General features: G+C 37.0%; 1 protein-coding gene across 1 annotated transcript in view; it reads right to left on the bottom strand.

The window, feature by feature from the left end:
* LOC144449797 (uncharacterized) overlaps positions 1-14,130 on the bottom strand; it is a 63,462-nt gene that overhangs the window by 31,029 nt on the left and 18,303 nt on the right. The window contains exons 10-15 of the mRNA XM_078140372.1: positions 12,053-12,274; positions 9,853-9,999; positions 9,195-9,378; positions 8,616-8,772; positions 7,645-7,861; positions 7,171-7,336 (exon numbers count right to left, since the gene is read on the bottom strand). Coding sequence (XP_077996498.1) covers positions 7,171-7,336; positions 7,645-7,861; positions 8,616-8,772; positions 9,195-9,378; positions 9,853-9,999; positions 12,053-12,274 — 1,093 coding nt within the window. The remainder of the gene's footprint in view (positions 1-7,170; positions 7,337-7,644; positions 7,862-8,615; positions 8,773-9,194; positions 9,379-9,852; positions 10,000-12,052; positions 12,275-14,130) is intronic.

The raw sequence follows: 14,130 nt of genomic DNA, 5'->3' as shown, positions 1-14,130 counted from the left end.
CATAAATGGTAAAAGGTATTTCATACATTATGCCGAAGACAGCTGGTTGGCCGCAGGCGGTTTGCTCGCAATCAAGGCGTAACACAATACGGTATGCCATTAGGGATCCGTCAGCTAACCATTAGCAGACCTGGGAAAGCTTTTTTTTCTTGACAGCTCCAAGCAGGCGACAGCAAGGCTCCAGTGATAGCATGTTTGGAAAATAAAACCCCCGCTGAGCAGTTACTAATAAACATTTTGTGGAGGCAGCCATCTTTAAAATGCAAAGACCGATGGGTAGCTGGTCCTGTCAAAACGCACTAAAAGTGTGGTGACCAAGTTTACGAATCGTTACATTTCCATTGCGCCATCAAAAATTATAACAAAAAAATTATGAATTTATTCATTCGCTTAAAGATGGTACGTGAATTCGAAGGTAATGCTACCAACTTTTAAAATCAAAACTGTCGAGTTTGAAGATATTGTAAAGTGCGCCCTCACTTTTCTCGGGAGTTGTCCGAGGACAAAGGATGTGTGACTGTCGTCCCAAATTAAGTTCCACAGCCACAGGGAGCCCAGAAAATGGAACCGTATTGCACGCAAAGAAACAAGAAACACTATAATAATGTACAAACAAACAAAGTGTGTGTGACTATATATAAAATACTAATAGCACATGAATAACTATCGATATAGTTTGTTTATATATATATATATATATATATATATATATATATATATATATATATATATATATATATATATATATATATATATATATATATATATATATATATATATATATATATATACTTGTAAACTTATTTACGGCCTGAATGTTAGGGCCTATATAACTGAACTAAACTAAGCTTAAATGCCCATTTTGGAAAATGAAACATTAGGTGTGAAAAACAGTTGTCTGACAAAGCTTTAGGAAATGTCGGCCTAAATAGAATAACTCTACGTAACCCTAATGTCTCCACTGATACCTGTAAGAAAACACTGAGTTGGTCTCCCATTTCTGATGTAGATTCAAATGAGTGCTTGTCTTTTTGTTATCCCACCATATCTTCAAAAATGATTATGTTTGTTATAAGTACAAATTCATCATGATACAAATTTTTGCCATTATTAGTCTACCTATCGCCTGGTATTTAACTTCACGATAATACCTATTGTTCGTAATATCCCCCCCCCCCCCACTCCTCGAAAATAGCCTTTAGCACTATATAAGTCAACGTTCGTTCGTGATTGGTTGCGTTCACTTCGTGCGTCAGCTCGACCGTTCTATTTACTCCGTACCCCCCCCCCGTACCCCTGATCATGTCGTCGTAGTTCATCAACACAGGAGACAATCACATTTATATCAGCATAATTTGATTCTACTCAAAAAATTCATTTAGATTTGATTTCATTTTATTTGTCATATCACTTTTACTTTGCTTTGCATTTTGATCTTACTTTGACTTTCTTCCTATTTGAAAAATTAAAATGGTTTTATTTTGGTTTTGAGGGTTCTCGTTTTAATTATTTTTCTACAAATGAAATAGTTTATTCCTTATTGTCCTTATTTTTTTATCCTGTCGGAAAACATCAACGATTATAAAGATTGCCAACATTGTCAGCCATGGGCCACCTTAAAAATATGTAATGAATTTGTTTGGAGGATGTGTATATAAATTAGTATGGAGTGACAACTGGCTGGGTAATCAATGCAAATAGTTAACCAACTTGACGAGTGCGGGCGCTGTTTCGATGTAGCTTGCACCTATATATACTAGTCATTCTCTCTATCTCCCTCCATCCCTCCCCCTCTCTCCCTACCTCCCGCCCCTTCTCTCTCTCTCGAACAAAATTAAACCTCAAGAGTAGTCATTTACCTTTTACATTAAATATTGCAAAAAATGTGTCCATTTATCTACCATTTATCTACCATTTATCTACCAGCCAATGAGGCTGTCGATAACATCATAAACTAATGTATGTTTGTGTGTGTGTCGTTATATTTCGTTTGGACAATATGGCCGAGATCCAATTTCAGATAAGACTGCATTCTCAAACACCTGGTGGGTGATTTTTCATCGACCCACCCCCTCCCAAGTTCCAATAAATTTGAAATCCCCCTACCCTCCTCGTTAGCGATCAAGGTGATGCTGTTTCTCCTCCAAATCAAGAATGAAGGGAAATGCCCGGCTGGCTAATTATCGCTAAGTATTTGTTACAACTTACAAGCAAATGTGAGATCTTCTTTTGCAAATTTAAGTCCATATCTATTTGTAAAGATTTTTTTTAGCACAACTGAACTAATAAAGTTGCAATTGGTGTTGTGTCTGTCTCTTTGTCTGTGGACGTAAACAGCCAGACCAATTGCCTTGGTATTTGATGGGGACGTTACTTTTGCTGTCTAGTTCGGGTATTGTTCATAGCAAAGCGATTGCTTTGGATTTTGGTAAAAAAAATGTAGGTAATAAAGCAATACAGTTGTATATTTATGTATTGACTAGAGTAAAATTGGGATATTGAAGACAATTTTCAAGTATCTATGGTTTTCGGTACTATATATGGTTTGCAATTTTATGCCCCTACATGTCCTTATTTTTTTTTAAAGTGCTTACCCTGGGAGAGGTCCCCTGAATGGACACTGAAGTTGATCTCCAACTTAGTTTAATGTAGTGTACAATACCGTACATCTCTGAAGTGGAGGGGGGGGGGGGGTTTACTGTATTATTACACATCAAAATGTTAGTAGCCGGGTTTTTTTTAGGTGGGGGGGGGGGTCCTCGGGTTTATTTCGGAGGGGGGGGGCGTGAAATCTTTTTTGATCAAGATATATTGAAAAAAAATACACCCCACCACTTAATATTTTGTGGGAACAGCGCCCTCTCTAGTAAGTGTCAACATCATCTACAGTTTTGTCTGCAGTGGCGCCACTTGTTCACGAACAAAGCATTTCTTCCATGACGGAAGTTATCGAAGTCGGGGGACTGAGAAAATGGCAATTCAAATGAGTAGAGAAGCTTGGAAAGGGTTTGTTGTCAGAAATCCAACAAAAAGAATACAGAGAGAAGAAAAGGGAGAGTCAGAGAAACATGAAGAAGATGATCTTTAAATATTTTTTTTTACTTTTGTTTTGTAAAACGACCGACTTACCGAACCACAGTTGTTATGAAACAGTAATGAGAAACATAAAAAAAATAGTGCCAATGGCTTTGTAGATTTTTAAAATGTTTATCCACATGCTGATCCATGCTAGGTATAGGTGTTCATTTGCTGAAAGATTATCCAGTTGCCTATACATACATGTTGTTATCTTTGCAATATACGCGATCATTGGGCTGTTGCTATGAGCATGGCCTTGTTGCTAGACATATTTGCGTACATTGTTTGAATGTTCGTTCACTTGTCTATGAATCCCTTATGTTATCTTTGCGATATACTTCATCGTCATGTTGCAATGAGCGTGGTCATGTGGCTGAAAGGGATATTTGCATACATTCTTTTCATGAAAACTTACTCACTTGTCTATCAGATGATGTTGTTATTTTATTAAAATATACTGGCATTCGGTCATGGTTACTAGGGTGAGTTGTGTCAATATTTTGAACAAAATCTGCAGAATAACACATCTATAAACATCTCACGAAATTTCAGTCTCATTGACCAAGTACTTTTTGATGAGATATAAGTTGATGAAATCGTTATATGCTTAACATTTTTTCATTTATACACCCCAAGATGCATCCGCATTAAATTAGCCCATTTACATATCACTGATGGAATCATGTCATGAACAAATCTTAATCTACATACCCCTAAGAACGTTCCCACCAAATTTTAGACCGATCTGCCCCGTTTTTTTATTTTGAATTTTTTTGACCAAAAATGACATTTTCTTACCCCAATCACATATCTGTTAGGCCAGAAAAAAAAAGCTGTTCAACGTACCTACCCATATTTTTGGCATTTCAATTTTTTTTTTTGGTGATGGGCAAATATCCTCATGCTGGCTTTGCATGTCAGTGAAATGCACACTTTGTTTCAAAATTAAGGGAATTTCTTTATATTTTCTGAATAGTACATGTAACAATATACATTTGAGTCAATTCCAAATTATGTACTGTCAGTGGTTTACTTTGCTCTGATGATGCATACAAGGATGAATTGAGATAAAATTAAACTGTTATCCAATATTCACTAAACGAAATGAGCAAAAATTTATGACCATGGGAAGGGCAGTCATTGGGCCATCAAAAGTCTGATAGTCTGAAAGTCTTCAAATGTTGTACTCTTTCTTTATTCATGATTTTTTTGGAATCAAATTAAAGTTCAGGAGAAGTCATTTACCACATCTGCAAAATATCTTTCAGCTTTGCCACAACAAAATACACTTCATAGCCAGATAAAATGTACTGCATGTCATAATTGTCTCTCAATTCTGGTATTTTAAAACCACATTCAAGCTTTGTAAGACTTTATAATTATGTTTTTTGTTTAATATTTTATGCCTCTAAATGGCCTCCTATATTGTCTTATTTTCAAAAAAGTTTGCATTTTTGAGGATGTATCCTTCCAATCAGTAGCAATCACGGTAATAATCGTCTTTCTCCCAAAACAAGATGGAAGGTGGCTGACTAAGTACCTCCCTTCATAAGTCAGAGCTAATTATGAGACATCTCCTTACAACATCCTTTGTCAAGTAATATCATTTGGACTGTTATTGTAGTTGATTATCACTTATTTTTAATGCATCATTGTACCTGTGCTACCATATATAATTTTATATCTCCTCTATAGTGTAGGTGACAGAAGGAGTGGCTATTGATTTCATAATAGCGGGTCTTAACATATTTTGAGAGGAGCTACAAAATTTGTTTAACCGTAAATTGTGCACATTTCCTAACTAGAGCTGATGGAAATCAATTGCCATACAGACAAATTGCAAGAGATAAAATCAAAATGAATGAATAAGTACAATGTAAACTCAACTTCAAATGTTTTTGCATTAAATGTGGTTTGTTTTTACATCCTTTGTAAAAAAAAAATCAAAAAAAATCGACCTACCTACCAAATGTGTCGGGTTATGTTGCCCGTTGAACAGCTTCTTTTTTCCTGGCCTTATGCGATCATTTTGTTTTGTACAATTCCCAACTAGGCACCTAAAGTAATGTCCCCATCAAATAAAAAGGCAATCGGTCCAGCAGTTTTTGAGTTGAAGTTGTTTACACACACACACACACACACACACACACACACACACACACACACACTTGTGACATGCCTATGGCACTACTGAACCTTTAGGTTCAGTTGTCACTAAAATAAGGTCATCCTTAGGCAAGTACAGCAAACAAACTTCAGGTGAAGTCTAGGTCAGGTAGATACTTTAGTGTGGGGTCTATGATTTATGTATAATAGACACCGATGGAAAGATAAACAACAAAGCGGAGTCGCACGGTTTATCTTTCCACCGGTGTTTATTTAGTCTATCAGCTAGCCCTCGGATGTTCTTCCGATAAAATACGACACACAGCCGAACAACATTATCGAGGATGGAACATCCGAGTGTTCGGGCAAGCCCTCACATGCGAACTTCGTTCGCTTATAGTTATAGCATCGAAAGAAAGCCCGAACGTCTAGCAGCAAGACTAGTGTTTATTGTACTTATGCCCGACAAGTTCACAGGATGCCAGGATTAGTCCATCTCACCCTTGCTAGATTAGATTACGATAAAGTACACACTGTGTCACGCCTTGCCAGGCTAGGTGGTGATAATACAGAAATAAAATGTACACATTCGGATGGTGACACACACAACATGCACTTTCCTGTGTTCATGGCGCAACAAATAAGCCATACGACATTCACAAGTCCCTGTCAATTTAGAAGCCTGATAATGCTGTATCTTATAGTTTAGTTCATTTGAAGACCTGTATAAAATTCGTTTTTATAAATGTTTATCATTTCTTTTGAATGGTAACAGTTACGCCCGCCTTCAAATCCCTTAGAATTGTTACTGTGCAGTTAGTACTACATCCATGGTGCAGTAGTATGGGTTACACATCCTCGGCTTGCTGAACTGGTTTTACTTGAACTACAAAGGTCAACCCAATTCTAGTTTAGTTCGTGACGACCTTGTTCCAATTGTACACTACGTTATCTAATAACGTAGTGTAAAATTGGGACACGGTCGTCAGGAAATAGGCTAGCCCAACTCACACCTTCTGTACTAAACCCCCTTTTGTCTTACACTATCCATTACTGATAGTGATAACACTTCATCAGCAGCAACTCAGACAAGGAGGTTATCACCCGATGCACAAACTAATAGCTCTGCTGGAAGCGGACTGCTAATGTATAATCCTGCACATGTCAAACACCGAGTCAACATTTTGACAGCTAAAGGCCAAAAGGGCATAATGCTAAATATAAAAATTAGCGCCAATGGTGTTGTAGGACCAAAATGCACATTTTTATCGCTGATGAAATCATTACATGCTATACATCCCAATATGCACCCCCATTACATTTCAACCAATCTGCTCAGTTTTGGAAACAAAGATTTTTGACCAAAGAGACACATTTGTAGCCCTAATTTGCATATTACTGATGGAATCATCATATTATGTACAAATCTTAATCTACACACCCCTACGAACATTCCCACCAAATTGCAACCCAATCGGCCCTGTAGTTTTTGAGTCAAAGTATTTTGACCAAAAATGACATTTTTGACCCAAATCACACACCCGTCATGCGATCATTTTGCTTTGAACAATTTCCCAATTAGACACAAAAAGTTGTGTCCCCACCGAATACCAAGGCAATCGGTCAGTTGGTTTTTGAGTTGAAGTCACACACACACACACACACACACACACACACACAAACACACACACACACACACACACACACACACACACATATATATCCAGGCAGGCAGACACAGCACCATGCCTATAGCCCTACTGAACCCCTTATTGATTCAGTTGTGCTAAAGAAAACCAGTCACTTTATTTACGAAAGAGTACATCACTTTTGACAATAACATGGTCTGTAGTTCAACTCATTTCAATAACTAGTCGGACATCCCATACAGTTATAGACATAATTATATTTTCAAACATCAATATTTATACATGAACACAAAAAAAGTGTAAAAGTTAGACGATTTGAAAGGCTAAAAATACATACCTAAAATGTTTGGTTGATTCAAATGTGAGATTAATTGGTGACTCTTCTTCCATGTTTAGTTTGTGATCTTGTAGGTATGGTGCGTCATCATGATCAGTATTGGCATTCCGTAGTATATATCCTCTTTTTACTAACACCATACCAGTTCCAAATGGTAAAAATAAACCTAGTATAGAGTGGTTGATGTAAATTTATTTCACCCTGTGAAGTTTATGGATAGCATGGCTGGTACAATGCATAATGAACCACTCACTCAGATAACTTTTATAGTGGAACCACAAAGGGCATTGGTGGTCTGAGATATTACACAGATAATTGTGAATTCTGCTGCTGTACTGATATCCACATGCCACCCCCCCCCCCCCCATAGTGTTGATTTATAATTACCCCTCACTATGTAATGTACATATCTTCAAAACTCAGAGAGAACATACATCATATATTGCAAGTACTAACTAACTTACGACATATTACCTTTATGTGGGTCGATGACGATTGAGTCTGCCCTATTCACTCCCTTGAAATAGGGTTTGCATTCATCCACCAAGACAAAAAATCCACCATACGCTGCATCCACATGAAACCATAGATTGTATTCCTCCGCCACATCAGCAATCTGGTCAATAGGATCAATAGACCCAACATCAGTCGTACCAAGTGTCCCAACAATAAAAAATGGCAGCAGTCCAGACTGTACATGGTACAAATATTATTAATGTCTTTATAAACATGTCATACTAATAATTCTATTGTATTATGGAGTAAGTCCTTTATTATATACTCAGTTGAATTTTGAAAAAAACTCATGTTTTACCATATCAGGGTTTCGCTTCTCTCTCACTTGATGGCTTTTTTATACCCCTTTTGAGATATTCTTTCAAACAAAAGTACTCAATATATAAAACTTTATTCCGATATTCAAAATAGACGATGAAACCAAATGATACACAGTAAACAAAGACGTTCAAATATAAAAATTATGTCAACTTTAGGAATTTACCTACACCATTACATTTTGTTATCTGCCCGCATGTTACTATACACAAGCATGCACATAACGCCTTATTTCCATTGCACACTGACAACGTGAATAATGGTTGGGGCACTAAGAAGAAAATGGATCGGAGGGCACGGACACATTAGGGTGCGGGAGGGGCTTGATCATTCCGATAGCCTGAAAGGGTCATGAAATATTGATGTATGGACACTGAAAGAGATTGCCACTGTTATCTAATGGAGTGTATTATACACGTGTACATCTCCAGAATGGGGTTGGGTGGAGGTGGGTGTGTGTTTAGGTATACTTACACAAAAATATATGTGTAGATTGGAGGGACCCTGTAGAAATTCTTGTGTTCATTTTCATACACTTTCTCCCCAGGCCCCTGCTATAAATTCTGTTAATTCCCTAATATGTTGGCATACTTGACATTTGAAAAAAGTACCTCTTCGTCTTTCTGAATTAATGTTCGTAGTTCATCCACTTTCATCCTGAAATTTTCGTCTATGGGAACTTTTCTGATAATAGCTTCAGACATACCAGCAATATGTAATGCTTTCTGATGACATATATGATCACTCTCAGTCATGTAAACAACAAGTCTACAATCAGAAAAAGACAATTTTAAGTTTTCAGTTTGATTTATAATAGTATATGGCAATTATCTCTTTATATGTATTTTATTTTGTTTTCTTCATGTGTGAGTGTCTTGTTCAGGTTTTCCAAATGGTCTCTGTGTTATTTATTTCTTCCTATCAGATGTACAGCCATTACAGATCGGAAGAAGAGTTTTATTTTGTCTCTTTAAGTTGAAGTCAGTTTCCGTATCCAATATTTCTCGCGAGACTTCACATGATTTTTGTAATTTTATTTATTTTTTTCTTGAATACGTTAAAAAAAATCATAGGGTCGTCAGTGAAAACTATTTTTTAGGCCCAAAAAAGAATTTTTGAATCAAAACGTCGCAACACAATTATTGCAAACTTGTCCATTATACCTTGTATAATTAAAGCGATAGATATACCTTTCAAAGTCACGTCCTTTAACACCCCTGCTATGTCGTGCTGCTACAACAGCCAACAATGCTCCTGTTGAACCACCAGATGTTAAATTCCCACCATGCCCTGCTGGGTAACCAATGAGATTAGCCACCCATGAAATTAACATATTCTCCATCCGGACAGCACCTGCACCCAGTGCAAACACGGCTATTTCATAATTTGGGAGAAATTGGTAAAAAATATATGAGACATGAACTGAGATTGGCAATTTACATATCTTTAGGTCACTGATCAGACAACACCCACTTTTAGTGATTAGTAAAATACACCATTATTTAGTGTAATTACGTAAATAGTTTTGAAGAATTCAAGAGTTTTTATGGGCCTATACAACAATTTAATAATAAATAACAGATAATATCAAAGGCGTCTGATGCAATCAATCACAAATTAGCTTTTTACTTGGGTAATGTTACATTATGATTTTAGTTTGGATAGATTTCTCCTTTGACAACGTAACAAGCTCTTCTAAATATGCGTATAAATCTACCATAATAATTGCTCAGATGTATAATTTATGTTACGACTTTTTAAATGTGAACTATACAATTTTTCTCAAAAAGCTTGAAACCTATGGGAACAATGGCATCAACAACAAACAAACAATACTACAATTTGTACCTGCATATTTATTGGTGACTGCTGCAATGTAATCTCCTAAAGCTGCTGAATAAAGTCCTCCCCCGGGAACATAACCAAGACAACCGCCATAACTTGTCTCAATTCCATTTCCAAGTACATGTTCTTCGATGACTTTCAGAAGTGTATCTGTGTGTCCAAATGTAAACAATTAAATATTATGGAATAGAACATATTCAGCGCATATTTCTAAATTTCTGAATGTTAATGTTCGGAGTTTTCCGGCTCACATACAGAAGATTTCTGTTACTGTCTCTTTACCAACCATAAGGGAAGATTATGTTAATAGTCTGTCTGTCTGTCTGTCTGTCTGTCTGTCTGTCTGTCTGTCTGTCTGGAAGGCATTCATTTTACAACTGGTCAAATAGATGTCTGGCGCTTTTACTGGATGTGTATGTGCATGTCCCTTCCAGGAATCTTCGTATATTTTAACTGTCAATACTATGTAGAGGAACGTTCATGTTTTACTTAGGTCGTTACTTAGGCCCCTGCAAGATCTTGACACGGAGGGCCGGGGAATGGGGGTCGCCTTTTACAAATTCTCTCACGGGGAGGGCCATATTTTAGAAAACGGGATGAGGGGAGGGTCACATTTTACTTTGACACATTTTGTTACGGTATTGTCCAATTTCTCATTTTTTGGGGAATGTAATCCTACTGCTGCCACATAGGTTAGGGTAACGGTTAGGTACCGTAATATCAGACCATACTAATCAAATTGTTGCTGTGACAACCTAGTAGTGAACTAACTGCCAGGTGCGATGTGAGGGGAGAAGTCACATTGGGTTTCACAGGAGTAAAACGGTAGCATTTGGGTAAGATATTAGGGATAATAATGTTGTGGAGATGTTGACCTTGGTCTTGACAATATCGGGAGACTGCCCATCTAGTGTAGTGTTTGTGAGTTAATGTTCTGCCATTCAGCTCAGCCAATGAGATCCAAACACAATTATTGACTAATGCAGTGGCAATTTAACAATTCTTTATTACTTATCAACATGCTGTGGAAAGCATGGTATAGTAAACACAATACAATACAATACAAGACAAAAATACAATACACATTATTTGTCTGCTGAGGATATCTTTCGAGATGTATCTAAAAGGAATTTGGCAAAAGGAAGTTTATCATCTGAACTTAGAATATACAAAAAATTCTCTTGACTGTTTAAAGTATTAAAATAAGCACATTTCAAAGATATCGAAGAAAATAAAACCTCTCTCATTTTCGTGTTGTGGGCAGTGAATAATAAAATGATATTCATCTTCAACAATTGAAGGGCAATATTTGCAGCAAAATCTTTCTTTGGTAGCATACACCTCTACCCAACTCTATTTGTAAATGAAAATCAGAGACTCTAAATTTCGTAATTAATCTACGACAAGTGGGATTTAACACAAATGCACTGCGGTGGTAGTAGTAGTTGGGAAATAATCAATACCTTTAAAACTGTCAACTTGGTGGTAGGGGTTTGATTGAGTCATACTTTATGCAACAGACCGGGCCTAATTTCCCTCTGTCCTCTCCCTTTGTGATTATAATTGAAGATTCCCTTACCCGTAGACATGTCTCGTGTATATAAATATATCGTCTCACTGAGGACTTCAGTGCTCAAGAGAGAGAGAGAGAGAGAGAGAGAGAGAGAGAGAGAGAGAGAGAGAGAGAGAGAGAGAGAGAGAGAGAGAGAGAGAGAGAGAGAGAGAGAGAGAGAGAGAGAGAGAGAGATACACACTTTGACTGTGTGACAGCATGGTTTAAAAGAAATTTGTTGACCACGAATATTTAGTACAAAGTGTCGGTGATATGCAAGAAAATGGCTTGATTTTGATACTTTACCTGAAAGTCAAGGGCAATGGTCAGTATCTTGCACATGATAATATGGGGTAGACACTTAAGAGGAGGTTTTATGTGTTACAGTTTTTGAGGAATTTATTTATTTATTGGAGGTTGCCCAAACTATAAACACTCAAAAAAATGTTATATAGTAGGTCAAAATATTTATTTATTAAATTGCAACATGCTCTGCGATGTTTACACCAACTTATAACCAAATACATGATGTTCTGTTAGATTTATCTTATTATTTGTGGCTCACATCAGATTTCGATTTTCTCACTTTGGATCTTGACTCATATCAGGATTGTTTTAGTTTTTTATTTTCACTCATTCTCTTTTACTTACCTATGCTCTTTGGTTCTTCTTCAATCCGATAATTCAACAACCCAGCTGCCTTATCTGCTTTCATTTGATATGCAGGTAATCGTCTTTCCCAGACATTTTGTATATGCGACTCTCCAAACTGCATCACCTTTTGGTTTAGTTGTTTTATCTTGTCGGGTGTTTCTGTCTTCATAGCAGATGACACGATCCGTTCGATGTCTTCATTAGATTCCATTTTCAACACTGAGTGGATATGGGTTTGAGAATTTTAACTTTATAACAAATGCATATAATTGGGGTATTCCTATTAAAATAAAAGTAAATGACAAGTAGAACGAGAAGAGACAAATGTCATCATTTACTCTATGAAAACGGCAGAATTACACCTTTCAATATCATTAGATTGAGTAATGACTTTTCTTTGCTACTTAAAATGTACAATGACACCCTTTACTATACTACGAAAGTACAATGACACCCTCTACAATACCACAATAGTACAATGTCACCCTCTACTATACCACAAAAGTACAATGACACCCTCTACTATTCCGAGTACAATGACACCCTCTACAATACCACAATAGTACAATGTCACCCTCCACTGTACCGAGTACAATGACACCCTCTACAATACCACAATAGTACAATGACACCTCTACAATACCACAAAAGTACAATGTCACCCTCTACAATACCACAATAGTACAATGACACCCTCTACAATACCACAATAGTACAATGTCACCCTCCACTGTACCGAGTACAATGACACCCTCTACAATACCACAATAGTACAATGACACCTCTACAATACCACAAAAGTACAATGTCACCCTCTACAATACCACAATAGTACAATGACACCCTCTACTATAACACAAAAGTACAATGTCACCCTCTACTGTACCAAAAAAATACAATGTTATTCTCTACTGTACCATAAAAATACAATGGCACCCTTTAGTATACCACAAACGTACAATGATGTTTATTTGTTTTCGGATAACCAACGGGGGCTAGTCCCATTTATAGGCTCGTTTGGGTAAGTGTTAGTGCAGCAGGAAACCGGAGTACCCAGGGAAACCTACGTTGTATGGTAGAGTCAAACTGAATTCTTCGTACTTATGTAACAAATTGGGGGGGGGGGTTACCTCTACTGTTAATGTAACCCCCTTCAATGTTACTCTCTCTCTCCACTCTGTACACGGGATCGACTTGGACTTTTAGGGAATTAGCTCAGACTACACACAATGTTCATGGTTAATCTGGATCATTTATAAGGCGGCCACGGAGCAGATCGAAGCTCCTAGTCTCAGACCGACTCTTCCCAAAGACTGAATCCATAATTTTATTATTTCATTAAATTCTTATAAACATAAAATATACAATACTCAAATGATTGGGTAATAAAATAATCAGCACCATAAATGACTAAAACGGAAGTATTGCCGTCGCCTTAATTCAATGCAAATGATATTGACAAATATGAAAACTAGCTAAACAATGTGATCACGACATCGTTCTTCCAACTGTCTGTAATCAGTCATTATTTGACATCAACGATCTTTTAATAACTTAATGTTGTCATCTTAGAAGAATACTATTCGCGAAATGCAAACATTTGTTCTAAGTATTAATTCATGACAGCAGAGAGTTCACGGTGACCTAGCAAAACATCAAAGCTTAGCGAATATTAAAAAGTTGTATTCTGTCATCCGTAACACTTACATCGTGGTAAATTCAATCAAACCCAGCTGACACCTGGCGGGTTTAAACCCTTCTGCAGAGGTAAGAGACGTACGAGCTAACCGCTCGGCCAGCACCATCCTCTACTAAGCCACAACAGTACAATGACACCCTCCACTATTGTGCAATGGCACCCTCTACGATACCACAAAAGTACAATGACAACCGCTACTGTGCCATTCCACTTTTTAGTAGTGTTGAGGCTGCCATTGCAATTTTTAGCAGATTTAAGGCTGTCAGCCCACATTTTTAGTAGTATAGGCTGCCATTGCACTTTCTAGTAGAGTAGAGGCTGTCATTCCACTTTTTAGTAGAATAGAGGATGTCATTTCACTTTTCAGTAGAGTAGA

This window comes from Glandiceps talaboti, chromosome 18, assembly GCF_964340395.1.
Source record: "Glandiceps talaboti chromosome 18, keGlaTala1.1, whole genome shotgun sequence".
Classification (NCBI taxonomy): Eukaryota; Metazoa; Hemichordata; class Enteropneusta; family Spengelidae; genus Glandiceps; species Glandiceps talaboti.
This window is presented reverse-complemented; position numbering and strand designations above follow the sequence as displayed.